The sequence below is a fragment of the Camponotus floridanus genome, unplaced genomic scaffold, assembly GCF_003227725.1.
Source record: "Camponotus floridanus strain SB8 unplaced genomic scaffold, Cflo_v7.5 scaffold6, whole genome shotgun sequence".
In the NCBI taxonomy this organism is placed as follows: Eukaryota; Metazoa; Arthropoda; class Insecta; order Hymenoptera; family Formicidae; genus Camponotus; species Camponotus floridanus.
The window spans coordinates 404,013-423,309 of record NW_020229769.1 but is presented as its reverse complement, the minus strand read 5'-3'; the positions used below and the strand labels follow the sequence as shown (position 1 = coordinate 423,309).

Here is a 19,297-nt window from a genome sequence, read left to right as displayed (position 1 = left end):
CATTGACTCTAAAAGTAAGAGCTAATTACAAGTTACATTCAATTATTAGTAAATGATTTGTTCTGCTAAACGCGTCCATTAGCTCAGGTACCTCGGGTTCGCCAAACCCGTATCAGAAAGAGGACTTTAGATTCGAAAGCGCAAATATCGTTTGGGTACTTGGCTTCCCCTTCAGGATAAACCTTCCAGGTACTGAGTCCTCCCACCTACGTCAAGGTGTACCCATTGGGAGGGGAGAGAGGCCTGACTATGAAGGTGCAATTTCATTGACGCTAGAAACCAGCGGCAAATTAAAATCACTATACTTTCTCTAGTATGGCGTCAATAAAATAAAGTTCAAACAGTTTCAACTTTTTCAGTGTGTAAAGCGGCCTTTTCATTGACGCTACTTTTTAGCGTCAATGAAATTGCACCTTAACAGTTGGCAGCCCTACGAGATAGGCTGTGCAGCACTGCGCGTATATAAAATAAATTTGAAATCGCTTCTAGTCTAACCATCTTCACGCGATCGACTTTATTTGAATTGCACGGCATCGCATCGAATTATGATGCGGCGCCGATTTGTTCGAACGTAATTCGGGACATCGCGATGCTGTATAAGCGTCGAATGAGCACGAATTGTCACGCAAATATGATAAATCACATCTACTCACCGTTCGCCGGCTGTTCCACAGGCCGCTCCACTCGCTCGCCTCGGGACGTCCCATTCCGATCTTGATGCACACGATATCATCAACGCGAACGCGCGACACTTTATTCGGCACTTCCGATATTCGCTCGCATCCGATAATCATCATCAAGGGCGCAAATAACGCGACGCGACTTCGCTCCATCTTCGCGATCGCGCTATCACTGAACTGTGAAAAATAGCTGTCGCGCACTTTCACCGACATATTATGAAAGTCGCGCGATCATCCTTGGACACTTTCGACGCTCTTTCACTCGCGATATTCGTTTAAAAACGGTTAAAAGACGCGAAAAATGCGGACGTACGACGATCCGTGTAACTGCGTATAACTCCGATTCACGTATGACGCGTATGACGTAGCAATCACGCGCTAACATGGCGGCCGAACCAGTGCGCATTCATTTCTGCGCACTGGTTCGGCCGCCATGTTAGCGCGTGTTGCTACGTCATACGCGTCACTGCTACGTCATACGCGTCATACGTGAATCGGAATCATACGCAGTTACACGGATCGTCGTACGTCCGCATTTTTCGCGTCTTTTAACCGTTTTTAAACGAATGTCGCGAGTGAAGTGTCCAAGGATGATCGCGTGACTTTCATAATATGTCGGTGAAAGTGCGCGACAGCTATTTTTCACAGTTCAGTGATAGCGCGATCGCGAAGATGGAGCGAAGTCGCGTCGCGTTATTTGCGCCCTTGATGATGATTATCGGATGCGAGCGAATATCGGGAGTGCCGAATAAAGTGTCGCGCGTTCGCGTTGATGATATCGTGTGAGTTTGTGTGCATCAAGATCGGAATGGGACGTCCCGAGGCGAGCGAGTGGAGCGGCCTGTGGAACAGCCGGTGAATGGTGAGTAGATTTGATTTATCATATTTGCGTGACAATTCGTGCTCATTCGACGCTTATACAGCATCGCGATGTCCCGAATTACGTTCGAACAAATCGGCGCCGCATCATAATTTGATGCGATGCCGTGCAATTCAAATAAAGTCGATCGCGTGAAGATGGTTAGGCTAGAAGCGATTTCAAATTTATTTTATATACGCGCAGTGCTGCACAGCCTATCTCGTAGGGCTGCCAATTAAGGTGCAATTTCATTGACGCTAAAAAGTAGCATCAATGAAAAGGCCGCTTTACACACTGAAAAAGTTGAAACTGTTTGAACTTTATTTTATTGACGCCATATCTAGAGAAAGTCTAGTGATTTTAATTTGCCGCTGGTTTCTAGCGTCAATGAAATTGCACCTTGAATGAGAGATGTCATGGCTCATGGCTTTCAGGTGATCCTCTAAAGTCAGTAGATATAGTGACTTTAAGGAATCACTAGAGATAGCGTGTTTTATATGGTACTTTTGCCGCTTTCTACCGCCTACCGCATTCCGTTTATTATAGATCCATTCGTTATTTATTAAAGAAAAGTAATTTATAGTGCAATTGTTATAATGTTTCGTAAAGTATGTATAACCACGTGCGAATAAGATGTAAAATCATTTCTAATCAAAGCATAAATTTCAATTTTACGTGTGGTATGTTTTTAGGTTACTTTAGGAATGCGCAGTCAAATTGGTCGATTAAACAATATGCGATACTCGTCGCAAAATTTTTATCAAGAAGTAAATGATACGACGAAAGTAGAAAAGAGTAAGTATATAATTGCGTCAGAGATTTATTCGATAGATATTTAAGTGTAGTTTGTATATTCTATTTTAAATCATCTCTAACAGAATAAAGTTTATTAACAAGCGTGATTTTTTCTTCTCCTTTTACAAATAAAATATAGAAATTTGTATCCAATAACACTATTTCTAAGTGCAATTTTTTTATTTTACTTGTAGGTATAAATAATGTAACCTTACTTGGAAGGGTTGGAGCAGATCCACAGAAACGTGGAAGCTCGGAACATCCAGTTATAATATTCTCTCTTGCAACACATACAAATTATAAATATGAAACAGGTAACAATTTATATAACTCTAGAAATAAAGAATATTACGTATTAATAATTTATAATTATATTATTTATCTACTTTTTTTTAAGGTAATTATATGCAAAAAACAGAGTGGCATAAAGTATGTGTCTTTAAACCTAATTTAAGGGATGCTGTATATAGCTATTTAAAAAAGGGCCAGCGAGTAATGGTAAATGGTAGGATAAGTTATAGTGAATTTAAAGATGAAGAAGGAAATCCGCGTCCCAGTACAGCTATTATAGCAGATGATGTAATATTTTTCCAATAACAAGCCTTTGATATATCAATATATATTTTAATTTGTTAATAAAATTGATATAAAAATGTACATCTCCTGTCTTGTAATGTCTATATAATTATTTAATTTGATAACGAAAATGTGAGTTGTGCTTGTATAATTTTATAAATTTTGAACATCAAAAATTTTGAAATTAATCACTGTTGGTGCAATTCTCAAAAATTATGTTTATTAAAGCTACATTTATGAGAATTAACACAAAGAATTCAAAATATTAGCGTTCAAATAATAAATTTTAAATACATTATACATGTATATAATAATTTTAAATATATTTTCCATGAAAAGAGTTTATTTTTAGCAGGTTATATTTTGGATTTGAGAGAGAAAGTTATAAGAGAATAGTACACACATATTCTTAATAACTAAATAAGTCTATATTTACACATCCATTTCATATATATTCTTCGTATAACAACTTATATAATAAAACAGCCCTAATTTCTAGGATTTTACATGTTTTATTTTATACACGCGAAACGATATATAAACTTTTTCAACCTTAGATGCATCTTAGAGATGCATTGCTTTGAATATAGTATTATCTGTCTTCATAATATGCTGTTATATAACGTATATATATATATTTATTTATTCATTTATACATAAACTGCCATTTTTTTCTCTGACAATTTGTTCACATGAAAATTATTTACACGACTGTAAACAAAAGAGATGTATAGGTACTAATAATATATTAACATAAAATTTGTCATATTCAAGACTAGTAATAACTTAGACGTATTGCATTAAATTATTCATATATACATCACAATTGTTTGAAAAGAAATCAGTAAATTGTTTTGCAATAGTATTCACAAATATCTGTTTAATAATTCTAAATGCAAAATATATAGGAATAGTTAAAAGATAAATAAGTTATATTTTAAATTTGTAAATTATATACTTTAAGTAGTATAAATTATGTACCAAATATAAATCGAATAAAATACAAAATAATATACACAATATGAAATACACAATATGATTATATATATATAATTTTATATTGTGTGTGTGTATGTATATATTGCTTTCTTTATATTATTTTAACCTATTTGTATTTATATGATTTATATTATATAAATTTATAAGTTATATTATTTATCTTTTAACTACATATATAATTTTTTACAAACTGCATTTAAAGCTATTAGCAGATGTGTATGGACACAATTCCAAAATAATATTGCTGGTTTTTTTATATTAACAATTATGATGCACGAACAACTTAATATATGCGTTTTTTATATTAATAGTCAAATGTGATTAATTTCATATGTTAAAGTATTATTAGTGCCTACTATACACGTATATATCTTTCTCTTATCTCGATAACATCACGCAGCTCCTTCAGATAGACGCCTTGTTTAGATATGCACATCCGTTTCATCTAAATAATAATACCTATTTAACTTGCAATGCTTTTTTTGCGTTCTATAATATAGAGATCACAGAATACAAGAAGCCGAATATATTTCTTAATATGTCATTTAGTCATACGTTTAACGAAACTTACTTTTTCTCTCTCTCTCTCTCTTTCTCTTGCATTCATACTTCAATTCTCTCATACTTTCTCAGTTTTATATTCTCAAGTGCAAAAATACAATTAGTAATTTTCTTAAAATTTGTTTTTCTAATTGTATACGTCTCATTTTCTCACGATTTATTTCGCAGACAATCCTTGAATAAAGGGTCGTGGAATGTGAAGCCACAATCGCAACAAACATAGAAATTTCGAATATAAATTTTGATAGTAAAATATATATATGTATATATACTTTTTTTCTATAGATAAATTTATATACTCTAACTCTGGCCCCGAATTTCCATAAAATTCTTTCGCTATTCTTCTAATAATCCTCTTATATCTTTTATTCGCATTTACAATTCATTAGTTAAATTTATTAGTTCAGTTATGTACATCTACAATGCATAATCGATTATACAGCATTACAATGCGTTTATTTCATATAATGCATATATCGAGCGCGAGTGATACAATAGTTGGTTCCAAAATCGTGATATACCGAGTTTTTTTTGAACGATTGATTAAATATATATATATAACTAAATATCGTTCACTTATTAAACGGCAAATATTCTTGGCACAAATACGTCAAAGTAACGGAGAACCGTTTCAACGCACAAGAGCTTGAGGAAATCCAGTTAAATCTTCCTTCTGGGACTCGTTTTACAGAGTCGACATACATAAAAAATCTTATTGAATCTGCCATGGAAAGATTTTGTCAAGCTCTTTATAACTCTTTGAAAACTTCATGGAAACGTTTGTAACGTAATTTTTCTGTGATGAATTTACACGAATGTCTCAAATCAAATAGTCTCTCTCTCTCTTTGGGATCGACCTTATTCGCGGACTAAGTTTCACCAAAAATAAAGTCACATCACAGAACACAAGCTTAAAATTAAAAAAAGAAAAAGAGAGACGTTAAAGAAAGGAAAGACCTGGTAACAGTTCTCCCTCTGGCATTCTTTGTACATTGAATCATTGTTTGTATGTATGCTGTTAAGCACACCTAAATTCGTACACATCTTGTCGTTGTAAAAGCGGAAAGGAAATTGCCCGACAATTCGCATGGGTAGTTCCCAGTTACGAGGGAAGCGAAAAAGGAGGGTAGGGCGGAATATCCGCAAAGATTCAGCTTCAGATATCGAAGCGTCTATCATTATATCCGGCGCACAACGATTCAACGCGAATCCGTGTGAGGACGGAGAGCGAATTTCGTTATCCGATTTGCACCGTGAGAGGTGATATTGGCAAAACGTGCTTTCTTCTCGCGTTCCTTATCACATTCACACGACGTCACGACGAAAATGGAGAATATTCTTGTGTGATTGCAACTTTGAATTGTCGTCGACAGATAACGAAAAGTATAGCGAATCTAATTTCTTGAGCCCTCAAGGATCATCTTTGGAACGTCAATGTGCCTCTGTGAATTGGATAAACGAGAAAGTTCACTCGTCTATTCTGACGGATATTCTCAAGAAAGTCTTGTACATACGAACCGTCGTGTTTCGAGAGTCTTTTAACTTAATATCGCGATTACATTCGACAAAATTCCGAGTCATTCTCATACTTCTTTCCATCAACCACCACTAATTACCTCGATTAGACCTCATTATTATCTTGTTCTTCAGATTCAGAAGCCTTGTCGATGAGTTTCACTTTTCGGATTCCATCCATTCTCTGTTGTCTTGAAGACTTTTGCGTCTTCGTGCAGATATCTTCTTCTGATCAACAAATCGATGAATCGGACGGAGTGGATACTCACTCAATTTCCAATCTCACCCTGCAATCTGTCGATCGGTTATCGATATGGACGCCTCTGTTACGTGAAGTTCGTTTCATCGGTCCCAGTCTGTCGCGGCACGATTAACGATTACGCGCGATCATAGCTTTCCTGCCATCGCTAAGTCCCGCGTCACTTCCTCTCTTCCGGTTCCTGATTGGTCTTAACGAGATTATACGCGTGACTTCTGTACTTGGCAGGTGGATCGTGCAGTGGCAAGGGCTGTTGCTGCTCGCTCGATGGCGGATTCATACTGGACATCGAGAGATCCGTCGGCATATCCGCTTCCGGTTCCGTCTCGGGACTTCCGGAAAGAGTCCCTTCTTCTTCTGGTTCCGATTTTATTCGCATTTGATGGCGCAATGATGATATATTCTTGATGTTTTTCAATTCAACTGAGTTACGCAGAAATCTGCAAAAAATAAACACCATCGTAACTTTTTATCTGAAAACGAAACAATTTTGATATATTATAAACGTGAAATTTATTTGTATATAAAATTACTACTGTAATAGTAGCAGCTAGAATAAATTTTAATATTTTTACTTTGTTAAATCTCGATTCGAAATTAGTAAATCGTCATATCTATTACTAATGTGTCACTTTATCGCGATTATTTTATATACATGGTGTCTAATTATTTATTATAATAAATACTCACTGGTAACAATGTCGTTCGCCTTGAACTTTTCTAAGTATGTTCACACGATAATAATAACGTAAAGCTCTGCTCATCTTATCGTAATTCATAGAAAGATGATTTTTTTGGATACCCCAGAGCCGTGCCAGACCCGGCGGATCGACAATTTTGAAAACGCCGGTGTCCCGGCTCTTCCACGCGATGAAATTGTGGTATCGTTGCTGAGGGTCATTCAGTAACTGCTGAAGAAAGTCCCAGAGCAATCTTCCATCTAAACAAAACGGTGAAAATTGCTACAAATAAATATAATACTACTATAAATAAATATCGTAAAGCAACATGTCACTTTTTGAAAAATTTTATACTCATTAAAGTGTATATACACACAATATATCAATTAACACGCACACATATTCAAGTAGATAACTAAAAAAATTGTAAATGTGTCTACAAAATATTTTAAAGATTGACACATCTTTAGAAATTTCTATGACGTTTGTGCATTGTCCGAAAAGCAACGACTTACTAATACGATTAATATAAGCTAAACTAATAAACTAAGATAATAGACTAATAAAAAACGTCACGAATACTAACTGGTGTTAGGTTCTGACGAGTCGCTGGGGAAGAACTCTCTGGCCGCATTGGCACTAGTCGATCGGAAAGTACCGGGTGTCAACGGCATCAATTGCGATGATAATGTCGGACTCGGCTGATCCTTGACGCTCACCTCGCTAAGCCTCTGCGCCGTCAAGGCGGTCGGCGTGGGCGGCGGACTGCTATTACCGCTCGACACCTGGTGATTGTTGTCCTCGTCCGAATCACTCTTGTAGACCTGCGTCTGATTCGCGTCGGTCGCGTGACTGGGCGAGCCCGATTGACTGTCCACGGACGGCGCCGGTGACAGCGTCACCGAATTGGCCGACATCAGGGACGCGAGATTCTGGGCATATGCCGGCGTCTCCGTCCACGTGGGTGTGGGCGGATGCGAAAGCGGACTCAGCGGATACGCGGACGGCCTGGTCGGCGTCACCGGGCTGCTCGGCAGACACCTCTGTAACTGGCTGTAATCGCGCACCAGCATGCTGAGGACGTTGTGCAGGACGTCACCGGCGCTTGGACACCTCTCGCCCATATCGGCCTTCGTCAGCAAGCATAGCGCCTTGCCGTTCATCTGGAACACCTCCATGTCGAACGGCGGCAGATCGAATTCTTGCTCGGCCCATCGCAGAAACGCCGCCACATCTTCCCGCGACCATAGTCTAGGATCGGACACTGAAAAGAGAGAAGATATCATTAGTAAATTCATCTCGAAAGAGTCATAACAAAAATTCTATCTATGATCGAAAATCTCCTATCAAAATTAAATATTAATTTTATAAGCTTTCAAAGAGAACGTTGTTGATTGCGACAACACTTACCTAGACTCGTTGGTAGATGAGTCTTGAAATCTAGAAAGGGATTGGGCGGTGGGTGCGACGTGGGCGGAAAATTTAGCGGGAACCCATAACCCTGACAATGAGTTCGCCAGAACAGCTCCGTATTGAAAGGCAACGCTCTACCCGGTGGCAGCCGGGAATCCATTCCGGTCATTCCGCCTGCGGCGGAAGCTACCGGCGATAGCGGAATTGATGGCAACAATTTCATAACACGCCTTCACTGCCGGTGGCTTCTGCAACAGAAGAAACGATCGGATTTATTAATTAATAGGTTCTCGATTTGAGAAAATCGTGTGATTTAGGCAAACCTCAATAATCGCAATAAAGAATAAAAAATCGATTATATATAATTATAATATCGATCATATATATAATTATCGCGCTTTTATGAGCTAATTAGCTAAGTTATTTCGATATCATCTGTATATCATTTTTTATCAAAATTAATCATGACTTCATTAAATTCCACATGCTGCAACGTCATGCTTTACAACCGCTCATAAGTACGTAACGCAAGGAAGGAAAAGTACAGAATTATTTCGGCGCGAAAGTGATCTCTCGATATTTATCCACGATACCATGGACAAGATGCGACAGTGACGTAAAGTGCAATCTTCCGTACATGTCGAAAATTGATCTCTAACGTATAGCGTTCTGTATCTCGTCTAAGCCGGTGACGTAACGATCGCTCGCTTCCCCTCGATGTACAATGACGGAAGATAATAGCTCCAGATTACACGCTGGTTCCTTACGAGACGCGGACGCGAGCGAGGGAACGCGTGCAGAAGGGACCAGACTCGCCGGAAGAGAGGAGAGAAGCGTCGCGACGGCGACGAGGCGTCGGTTCGCAGACTATCATCGACTATTAGCATAGAATGTGAGGGCATAAGCATGAAAGCCGGCAGGAAACGCAGATTTACATAACGCATTTCCATCGACGTCGACGTAGCTATTTCCGTTCCCGACATCGGCTGGCGAAGATCCGACAGGCTGAGCGAAACTTCGCTCGACGACGCGAAACTCTTAAGCCCAAAGCGAGTTGCGCTGTTCATCTCGAAATCTGTTCGGTTAATTGCTTCCGAAAGTTTAGTCCGCCGTCGCTTATAACACCTCGGAATTACGAGCGTACCCGAATCTTAGTCGAGAATATTCCTACTTCGAGGGATCCAGCTTCAAAATTTCAGACCGAATCATCCTGTATGTAAAGTTTATATCGGTTAGTAGGTAGGATAAGAACAACATATCTTGCGGTATGCAATAAAGTTTGCTATAACGGAAGGTTGCAAAAACGAATCGTTATGTTAGAGCATAATAAAAAGAGCTTAATTTGCTATAAAATAGCATAGTTTCCTTACCTCGCTAATGATATTATTTATATGATAATGATTTATATGATATTCATATGCTTGTAATCCTTGTCTAACCAATAAATAATTATTAAAGAGTTGGAGCGATTGCGGTTAATATCGCATATAATAATTTGTTTCGCATTAACTCATAACGGAACAAAAAATTGATTTAATATATCTCTCAACAAGTGGAAATAAAAAATTTTTATTACGTTCGTATCATCGATTTTTATCTACATATAACTATCATTAAAATGGAACATTGTTAATCTACATATTTAGTGTCATCGTTGTTTGACTAATTTGAAGCCATCTTATTTCCTGTACTTTAGAAGAAAACACAACAATTACAAATAGATGCAAAATATCTTCATTTTAATCAAGTTTTTTTTTAAATTTTTATCTATATGTGTTTATTATATCAACTTTAATAAATGTCGGTATAAAATACAGGTATAAAATATAAATATAAAAAACTACGAGCGTAAAGGCGATTATATTAAATCTTCACTGAAAAAAGTTGTTTTTAAATTTTTCCGGAAATAGCCGAATTGTTATTTGGCTCTTTTTAGTCGGAATTGGCAATCGGATGTCGGTATATTTTCAGCAAAAATCTCGTTTATTTAACGCTAAAAAATAATCGCAAGAGGCTCTCAGCGATGTTCGAGAAAAGAGAGACAGAGAGAGAGACAGAAGGAGAGAAGTACCCTGAGGGAAGAAGGCAGAAACCTCGGCATGCGAAGGTCGATGTGCCGTTGTCTCGCACCAGGAAATCCTGGTCTCTTCGGTCTTTTCTCCCCTCCCCCTCTGTTCCTCTTTAAACTGCGAATGGCCTTATACTCAGGTGCTCCTTTCAGTTAGTGATTTTTGCTCGACTAATTAAAACAGCTACTTGAAGCTCGGTATCAAAGAATAAATTCGAGGATCTTCCTTCGCGTCTAAATTTATATCGCGTCTACTTAATATTATTTCTGTGTGTTTTTCAGAGACTTTGCCCCGAAATTTTTGTAAAAACGTCTAGAAGATAGATGTCTTGATCTTTAAATAACTTTAGATTGTTAAATCTTGGAAAAATTTCCCAGAGAGACTTAAAAAAAATGACCCATGAATATGCAAGTTTATGAGAGCGATTTAAAAAATCGAAGATTTAAGAAATAAAATATTTCGAATTTTTGCGATCTCACTCGAGATTAATTTAACGTATCGAGGTACATTTCCAAGAAATAATGAAAGCGATAATATTATGCGAGACACTTTCCTTTCTCTTTCTTTCATTTAGATAAAAAGAAAAATTAATTTTCTTCTTAATAAGAAAACACAGAATCTTGCGATTCGTTTTATGTATTTGTCGCGTTTTTTTTAGCGATAAGAAAGGAGTCGATTGCTTCGCGATTGAATCACGATAGAAGCAAAGTATTGCAACTCTGTTCGCGATTTCCGGTGCGCGATTGAAGGACGGAAACGCGTTCGATCGCGACGAGGAGACGTCGAGATTTCCGCATCGTCTATTTTTACATCACATTACGATGTGATGGTCGTTTAAGAAAACGTGTAAGGAAATCTTTTAAAAACTTGAAGCGTTTCTTTTCTTTGCTAGTTTTCCTTCATTGATCCTTTTCCTTTCTTCCTTATAATAATTATCAATATAAATGAATGGATTAAATAAATTAGTAGAGCAAACAACGAAGAAAGAGAGAGATTTTACATCTTTATATCTTTCTTTCTTTTTTTCATTCTCCTCTTTCCTTTTTATATTTCTTTTGTACAAGATTTTCTTCTTTCTTTCCCTCTTCTTATACTTCATTCTGTTATTTCCTCTTTTCATTTTTTTTGATCTAATAAACTTCATGATGTAAGGATTGCAATGACCTTGATTGCACATCTTGTTTACGATCGATCTTGCCGTCTTTATGACCGGATTTCCCGACGCGAAAAAGCTCTCAGCAAATCATCGCAAATGTGTTTACATTTCGTTGCAAAGCATCGCGTGTCGGGTAGCTTGGAAACGAGCGCGATAATCATTCATGTATAGAGATAGTGTTGTAATTCAATAGTGATTGTCACTCGTCACATTTAATTCAGATGGGCCCGCGTGTTAGCTCGTAAACATTATTAAGAGTGGACCTTTATTTTTCCGGAGGGCATAAATTTCCCACGTGATAACTGAAAAAATAAGTGTTGGAATATTTAAGTGCCCTAAAATGTATCGTTATACGAGAACGTCATTTTATCAGCTGTATTAATGTCTCATCTCAAGATATATAAAGGTAGAAGTATTAAAACTAACAATGCAAGCACTTAATAATTTAATTATTATTGCGTGGTAATATCTTTCTCAATCTAAAAATTACACGTACAGCTACGAGAGGTAACTAGAATGTAGAGTCCCAATGTTTCCGAGAAGTGGATATGTAAATTGGAGATTTCATTGACATTGTAAATAACGCTATTTAAACGACACTCACATACATACACACATATTCACGACTTATTTCTCGTGTCATTAAATTAGCAGCTTTTTCCTGCATTCCTGCGATATGACGCGATTTTAAATCGTGCTAATCGCGATTGAAATGCGTAAGAACGTTACGTGACATTCCGAAACATAATCTGCCTATAAAATGTCATTAACTGGCAACGTTAAGACGGTTTCGAAAAGTACGGTCAATGGGGAATATAAAAAAAATGAAAACCTTTTCCATCGTGGGCGACTATTTAATTTCCTTGCGTCAAACGCAACGCGTTTCATAGGGACCGTAATCAGCTGATGGGATGGTAAAGGATCCGCGTGATTAGACTTTGTCTATCTCGTCGCGTCTCCTTCTGCATCGTCGTCGTCGTCTCCTTAATGTCAGAGGTTCGTTATGCCTTATTCATATCGGCCTGTTGGCAAGCATACGACTGGTTGCGTAACACGCGCATGAAGAAACGACATGTGCGATTTGTTAAGATTAATACGCATACGCACGTACGTATATACGTATATTCGTCCCGCAATATCGCCCAGCCATCATTGTTGCGCGATTCGAGACGAATGATGATCTGACGATGACTCCGACTCTTCCGATGCATGCGCTCCGAAATCTTGGGCTGCGCGCGCGATAAAAGCGAAGCACACTGGGGGAAAATTAAATGTATACAAAATAAACTAATTTACATGTAAAAGAAAATTTGCAAACGTATACAAACAGTGCGCACGTATTTATGGACACGGTCGAGTATTAATAAATCAATTTAATAAATATACTTGTTCTCTTTATATTTGTTTACAAGTTATTTATCGAGGGTGCTTTTCTTATCGATATAGAGTGTGTTTATCGGTATCTAACTTATATTTATAACTGCGCATTAAAGTCACTCTTCACTTTTTCTAAACGACACAAAGATCCATACAAAGGGAGGAAAGAATCTAAATAAAGCATTAATGGACTCGATTGCGGGCGCAGAATTCCGAAGGAACGAATAAATGCCGCGATGATGAGTCGATGATGAGTCGATCGTGCTCGCAAGAAGTCACGGCCTGGAAAGTGTAATCACCTCGGCCGACCATCATCGTTTGACGGCTCCTCGACGGATCGAAAAGGAAGTAGGTAAGTACGCGCATCCGCGCAGCAAAACACATCCGCAGACACGCAAACAGACACGCAACGGATTTAACGGCGTTTCGCAACGTCGTCGGGAGGAAAAGAAGCGCATGAATAGCGAGGGTAATTCGCAAGGCGAGCTTTAATTCGCCTCGCCAACGACGATTAATGTGCATTAATAATACGATGCTGCGCGATAACGATCGCTCTCGCCGATTACGCGATTGATCGTTATTCCTTAGAACGACCTGTATGCATATCGATAATTTAGCGCGAACGACGCCGATGTACGTGTGTCACGCTCTCGACGCGATATAATAATCGCCGGCAAAAAATAATCGCTCGGATTAATCGTTTATTCGGAAAGCGAGTCTAATTGCGAACGATGGTTATTGAAATGGATGGACTTAGATAGCGAACAATAATTCTATCAACATAATATATCGTGATTGCCACTTAATGTGTAACGAATAGAATCATAAGAAATTACGTGCAGCTATTGACGCGATTCAATGTATCGATATTTAAGATATCTCGGTATAAAGCGTACATGTTTATTAAAAATGTCATTTTTTTTAAATTGTTTTTCTTTTGTTATCGTATCTTATTAGTAATTGCGTGGACACGTACATCACATGTAGATAACGTCCGGCAAAGAATGTTGCATGGCAATACAGTAATATCTATATATATTTTATTACAATTAGTTCATTTACATTGAGTAAAAATAACTCTATTAATCTATTTACAATTCGAGTAAAAATAACGAATACGAATGTATACCTAAGGCAATCGCGATATGTCTATCGCAACCTTGTACGTATATGTGTGAGTGGGTGGGTGTGACATCTGAAAATACAACCAGGAAGCGCGGTACGTACAAGGAGGTATGCGTACGCGTGGAATCGGTCCGCGTTTGGTGGGAGGAGGAAACAGGAAGATCCTTGGCGTGCGTTCGCGCGCGCGAACCAGGATTTAAGATTTATCATATATAATGCTCAGGAACGCGCGAAGGGGAACTTTTATCTCCTCTTTCTCTCTCTATCAAACACTCGTGGCGTTTCTTCCTCTTCGCAATATACCCTTCCGGGTTCCTTCACTTCCTGTCTCTTTCTCTTTCGTTCCCGAATCTCTCCTTCTCTCTCTCGCTCGCTCGCTCGCGCGCACACGTGGCCACTTTATCGGTTACCGTCTTTGTCGAGCCGATGTCAAGGTATACCACGTATATTAGTATGCGTGAGTCATTAAATACGGATGTATATACTCTAGACGTGTGTAAACCGAAGCGGTAATTAGCGGACGTTGTAATAGTGATAGGTCTTGAAACAATTTCCTCTTTCATTTTTTTACAATTCTTTATCTCACATAGTTGACATCTATCAACGTTCTTTCGCTTTATCTTTGTTATTTTTCTTTTTCATGTTTATTTTTGGATTAAAGAAATGGACATATATATATTTTCGTTTTTTAAATATTCAATTCTCCATTCCTGACATATATTTATCCATTTCAAATCTGTCATTATTATTTCCTTATACGTATAATTCATTTAAAGTCCACTATTTTATCACTAATTTTCTTTATATTACATTCTAAAATTGTATGATTCAATTCATACTAGAGATATATTGCATATATTGTAATATAATACTTTTAAATGCAGAATTGGCAAAATTAGATTTAAATTTTCTTAAATTTCTTAGATAAAATCTGGAAAAAATCGGCAAAAATTAATTTTTTTATTAAAATGAATAAAAAGACCTTTTTTATCGAATTGCCGCGAGAGTTACAATCAATGATCAATTGACATGAGTGTTTTATAATTTAAATTTTATCCAAATTAAAATTATAATAGGAATTAGCAATTGACATAATAAATAATTTTTTATTAGAAAATGTTGAAAAATAAGCGGAAAATTAAAGATATAACTATATTGATAAACATTTTTAATTGTGTTACTATTTTGTTATTAACGAAAAAAAATTTAATAACATTTATATCTCCAGTTTCTATTTAAAAAATTTTAATATTAATTTGAATTAAAAAAGATTTTATTATTACATTGATTTCATTTTTTTAACTATAATGATTTTTTAAACTAATATCATTTATTAATTATAGCAAAAATATCTTTTTGCATGTAAATATGATACATATTAGTTATTTTTATAGCTTTTGCAGGTTTATTCCATTGGATAAAGTCCGGGACGATAAAAACCGAAATTTACCCCTCTTTCCACTCACTAGACTTTTCTGGCCAACCCTGTTTAAATGTCAACATCCATTGTTTGCTGTCGCAATCGATCTGTCACTCGCGCGCTAGATGTTACTTTGCAGATAACGATGAGTTGTTGATAACATGGCTTCCGGCATCGCCCTGTTTTCATTCGGAATATATCTGCTGTCTTTATAAAATAAATTTGTACGTGTCATATAACATCAATCAACAACAAAATTGGAATTCGATTGAATGGCATTTATATTAAAATTTCGATTCCTTTCCTAATTGACAAGAACTAAAAAGAATGTGTATTGTTGATATCAAATGATATTTCATATCAATGCATATAATGAATGAATCCATTGGAAAACGAAAAGAAAAAGACGTTGACAGTTTTCGTTTCTCTAAAGAGTTTGGAAAACTCGCAGTTTTCTCGTAAAAACTTCCACTCTCTCTTTTCGCGAAGTTCGAATATCAACATATTCTCGCAGATGTGATTGTACGAAGATGAATCGCAATAAGGAAATGCATTCGTGATGCATGACACGTTTTACCAACGTCTCGACGCAGATGACGCCATTGACCCGCCTCTTGACGCACGATTCGTAAGGAAGACAAAAATCATTCGCTATCTCTTTATATTATTTATACAGATAATCGAATAATCTTATCGCGAACGTCTTTCGAACTTTATCGAACAGTGCAAGGACCAGCGAGCCGTGATCGCATTGTCCGCGCAGATTTAAATGTCAAAGATACATGGAAGATCCTTCTCTTTCACAATGTTTCTGTGAAACGAGTATATTATAACAGGTATTTTATTTTTATTTTAACCATAAAGAGCACGTTGTTGAACAGGATATTTACGATATTCCGCTCGTAGCGTGACTGGCATTATCTCGTCTCTTTTCCGGTTTTTGACTTCTAAATTTTTTGAGTGCATTTTCGAAATAATCATAATACGAAGACAGGTCTTTATTAACCATTAATTAACCATTAATTAACGGTGAATGATAAAAAAGAGGAAACACGAGCGCGATATCTCGTCGATCTCCGCGTATCATCGGCGATCCACTGGTGCGTCGCGAGTTACGCACCGACCGCGTAATCGTGCATTATGCGTGCCGGGGGCGTAAATATCGCGGACCTCGGGCTGGACTCTGGAGCGGACAGAGATCAGTCGGAGAAAGTCGAAAGGTGCAACGGAACAAACATGCAACCAATCGCTACCGGTAGGATTCCGTCTCCTTTTATTCCTTATTGTCCGTTTCCTTCTTTTATCGACCTCTCCCTTCACATTCGATACGATAAATATGCCTACATTCCTACGGATATATCGGTTTATATGAACGTTAACTCTTTCAGGACAAAGAGATATAAAATGTGTCGACATGTTGAAATAGTGCTGTTCAATCGAGATACTCTACGTATATTTTTATTGATTAGATTTCACCGATTTGTTCTATACAAGTTGAAAATAACGATTTTACAAAAGGATTAATAAAACAATAATATCTCTCCTTTATTTAATAAATATTTTAGAATATTTTAGAATATTTTAATAATGATTTTTTTATTTTTCTTTCTTTTTTTTTTACTTTTTGACTTATGTAGAAATAAATTCGCAGAGATTATCGCAGGACAAGTTTGTCGATCTTCTAGCGGCGATTATATAAATGATTCATTAAAGATTTGGATACGACACCTGTTGCACTATAAAATTACGTTATTTGTGAAGTTGACTCGTAAACCGTAGATTTTATCAAAAAATCGAAAAAAAAAGATTAGATAGTGTTACGTATTCAATGATAAGAGTTCAGGAAATTACGACAAACAACAATAGACTCCGAGTATCTAAAAGATTCAACGTCTAGGAATTTGTTCTTGATGAATGCTTACTTCACCAACTTCCTGATGACTTTGCGACAACGTGACGCAAAGCGCTAAGCTTGCGACGATCGAGAATACTTGGGTTCGCCGACCAGCTCAAGGTCGCGTGGGAAACCATTCGTTAGACAACTTTTCAATTCCAAGTTCGATCGAGTAACCCCATACCTTCTGAACTTTCAAACTAATGAATGTCGCAATGGCATAAACATGGCGCCAACCCTTCTTCTTTCCTCTCTCGCTTTTTTTTTTCTGCACCCGGATACAGTTAAGGTCATGCGTGAAATGACGACGGTGATAATCAGATAGGCTTCTTTATCTAATCAGAAATCCAAATAACACACTTTCCTGTCACTTCGAGAAGCGATAACATCCGCGTTTCTTCACGGTAGCGACGAGAAATTGTCTTCGCAATAAGCGAATAAAATATTTAAAATTTTTGTAATTTATCAGTCATTTAAAAATCTTTCAAACGAAAATACTGTACGAAAAAAGATAATTACGCAATTTAAAAAAAAACCAATTACAATTTTCTGAAAATATGCTAAATTGTATTTCTCGAGCATGAACAATAAAAAATCTACTCCATATATTGTCACGTTTTTTTTTTTCGTTAATATGTCAAACGCATTTCTTGATATTCTTGACTCCAGCGGACCCTTTATGACGCGTTTCCAAAGATTTATGCATGTTTGACGCACGGAAAGTGTCAAGAAACGTGTATTATCGGCGTATGCTTATCTCGAGCCCGTGCATTTCGCGCAAAACATGAGATGATTTAATCATACGCGGTGCGCCTCGAAACGGAAGCGAATCTTCGCGATCGAAAGATCGCGGCCGGTCTGCTCAAGGTTTTTATCGCCGCTTTCATAACGCAAACGTGCCGTTCTGACACGAAAACCGCGAGATATCTCCGCGGATCGCGACGTTATCGAGATTGGCCGCTTCCCGGAGAAATCGGCGGGATTATATCGTTTATTAAATAAAGATAACGATGGATGTTGAAGCCACGCTCGAGACAAATCGCGTCAAAAAATGCAAATTCTTCAATGACATTTAGAAACATTAATTACATTATTGCGCTTTTATTCTAAAGAATATTTAATCTGTAATGTCGGCAATATTCGCGATAAGATATCAAATTTTTGCAGAGAGAAAAAATCGATCGGTGCGATTTCTCGAGAAATCTATAACAGCTGATTCAAAAAATAATAAATAATCTTCAATATATCTCTGTAAATGTATGATGTAAAATCGTATCTCTTTAGAATTTTGACGATATTTTCTCAGAAAATACCATGATGATAAATCGTACGAGGATTATTTTTTCGTCTTGTATTTTCGGAACGCGTATACGCAATTTGCGTGAATCCGAAGATGCGAGACGCTCGATTTCGGCGCCCGGTGACTTCGGAAATTTTGAAGGTTACGGGAGCAAAAGCGACAAATTACAGATGCGCAGTCGGTGTTTATTGACCGATTTGCCATGTTTGTTTGCAGGATTCCTTAGCGGCCTCGATTTTCCAACATGTTTCATGGCGGCACGATGACGAACGCCGCGAGAGCAACTGTGCTAATAACAAAAGAGATATCGGACGGTAGTTTCTTCGACAAATTTCACCTTCCTTCCGATCGTATATTTTTCAATCCTTCCATTTACTTACTTTTACAAACAAAGGTGAGTTCGTGTAATCTATGTGTCTATCTATCCATTGCCATGGATCTTTCAACTGAATTCGTCGAGGAGTTTTCATGATCGAGATTCTATTGATATTTTCAACTTTCTATATAATCGATTATATAGAATCTTAATCTCGATAATACGAACATTTTTATAGAATATCTTATGTCGACTAACGAATATAGAATTATTTGTGACGATACTTACATCTTATAGAAAAAA

The 19,297-nt window shown here is 37.0% G+C and overlaps 2 protein-coding genes across 4 annotated transcripts in view; one reads left to right on the top strand and one right to left on the bottom strand.

Annotated features, from left to right (window-relative positions):
• Positions 1 to 1,504: 1,504 nt before the first annotated feature.
• LOC105248355 (single-stranded DNA-binding protein, mitochondrial) lies at positions 1,505 to 2,942 on the top strand. Of its 2 annotated transcripts, none has more exons than XM_025413031.1 (4): positions 1,505 to 1,542; positions 2,232 to 2,334; positions 2,529 to 2,648; positions 2,732 to 2,942. In XM_025413031.1, exons 1-4 carry the CDS (start codon positions 1,540 to 1,542, stop codon positions 2,929 to 2,931), a joined length of 426 nt encoding a protein of 141 aa, XP_025268816.1. In that variant the 5' UTR covers positions 1,505 to 1,539; the 3' UTR covers positions 2,932 to 2,942. The 2 variants fall into 2 exon arrangements, with proteins under 2 accessions (XP_025268816.1, XP_011251410.1); XM_011253108.3 differs by lacking the exon at positions 1,505 to 1,542 and adding an exon at positions 1,980 to 2,147.
• A 1,133-nt stretch (positions 2,943 to 4,075) lies between these two features.
• LOC105248356 (ets DNA-binding protein pokkuri) overlaps positions 4,076 to 19,297 on the bottom strand; it is a 36,019-nt gene continuing 20,797 nt past the window's right edge. The window contains exons 1-4 of one of the 2 annotated variants that reach the window (XM_025413112.1): positions 8,335 to 8,560; positions 7,511 to 8,188; positions 6,935 to 7,184; positions 4,076 to 6,684 (exon numbers count right to left, since the gene is read on the bottom strand). In XM_025413112.1, the coding sequence (XP_025268897.1) occupies positions 6,405 to 6,684; positions 6,935 to 7,184; positions 7,511 to 8,188; positions 8,335 to 8,560 (1,434 nt within the window). In that variant the 3' untranslated portion in view covers positions 4,076 to 6,404. Of the gene's footprint in view, positions 6,685 to 6,934; positions 7,185 to 7,510; positions 8,189 to 8,334; positions 8,586 to 19,297 lie in introns of those variants that run through there. The other variant, XM_011253111.3, reaches the window with a different exon arrangement.

Bases quoted from the DNA above. Each gene is read 5' to 3' on its own strand.
- LOC105248355 (XM_011253108.3), top strand. The intron at 2,335-2,528 runs GTAAGTATATAA...TTTTACTTGTAG, and splicing joins TACGACGAAAGTAGAAAAGA to GTATAAATAATGTAACCTTA. The intron at 2,649-2,731 runs GTAACAATTTAT...CTTTTTTTTAAG, and splicing joins AAATTATAAATATGAAACAG to GTAATTATATGCAAAAAACA.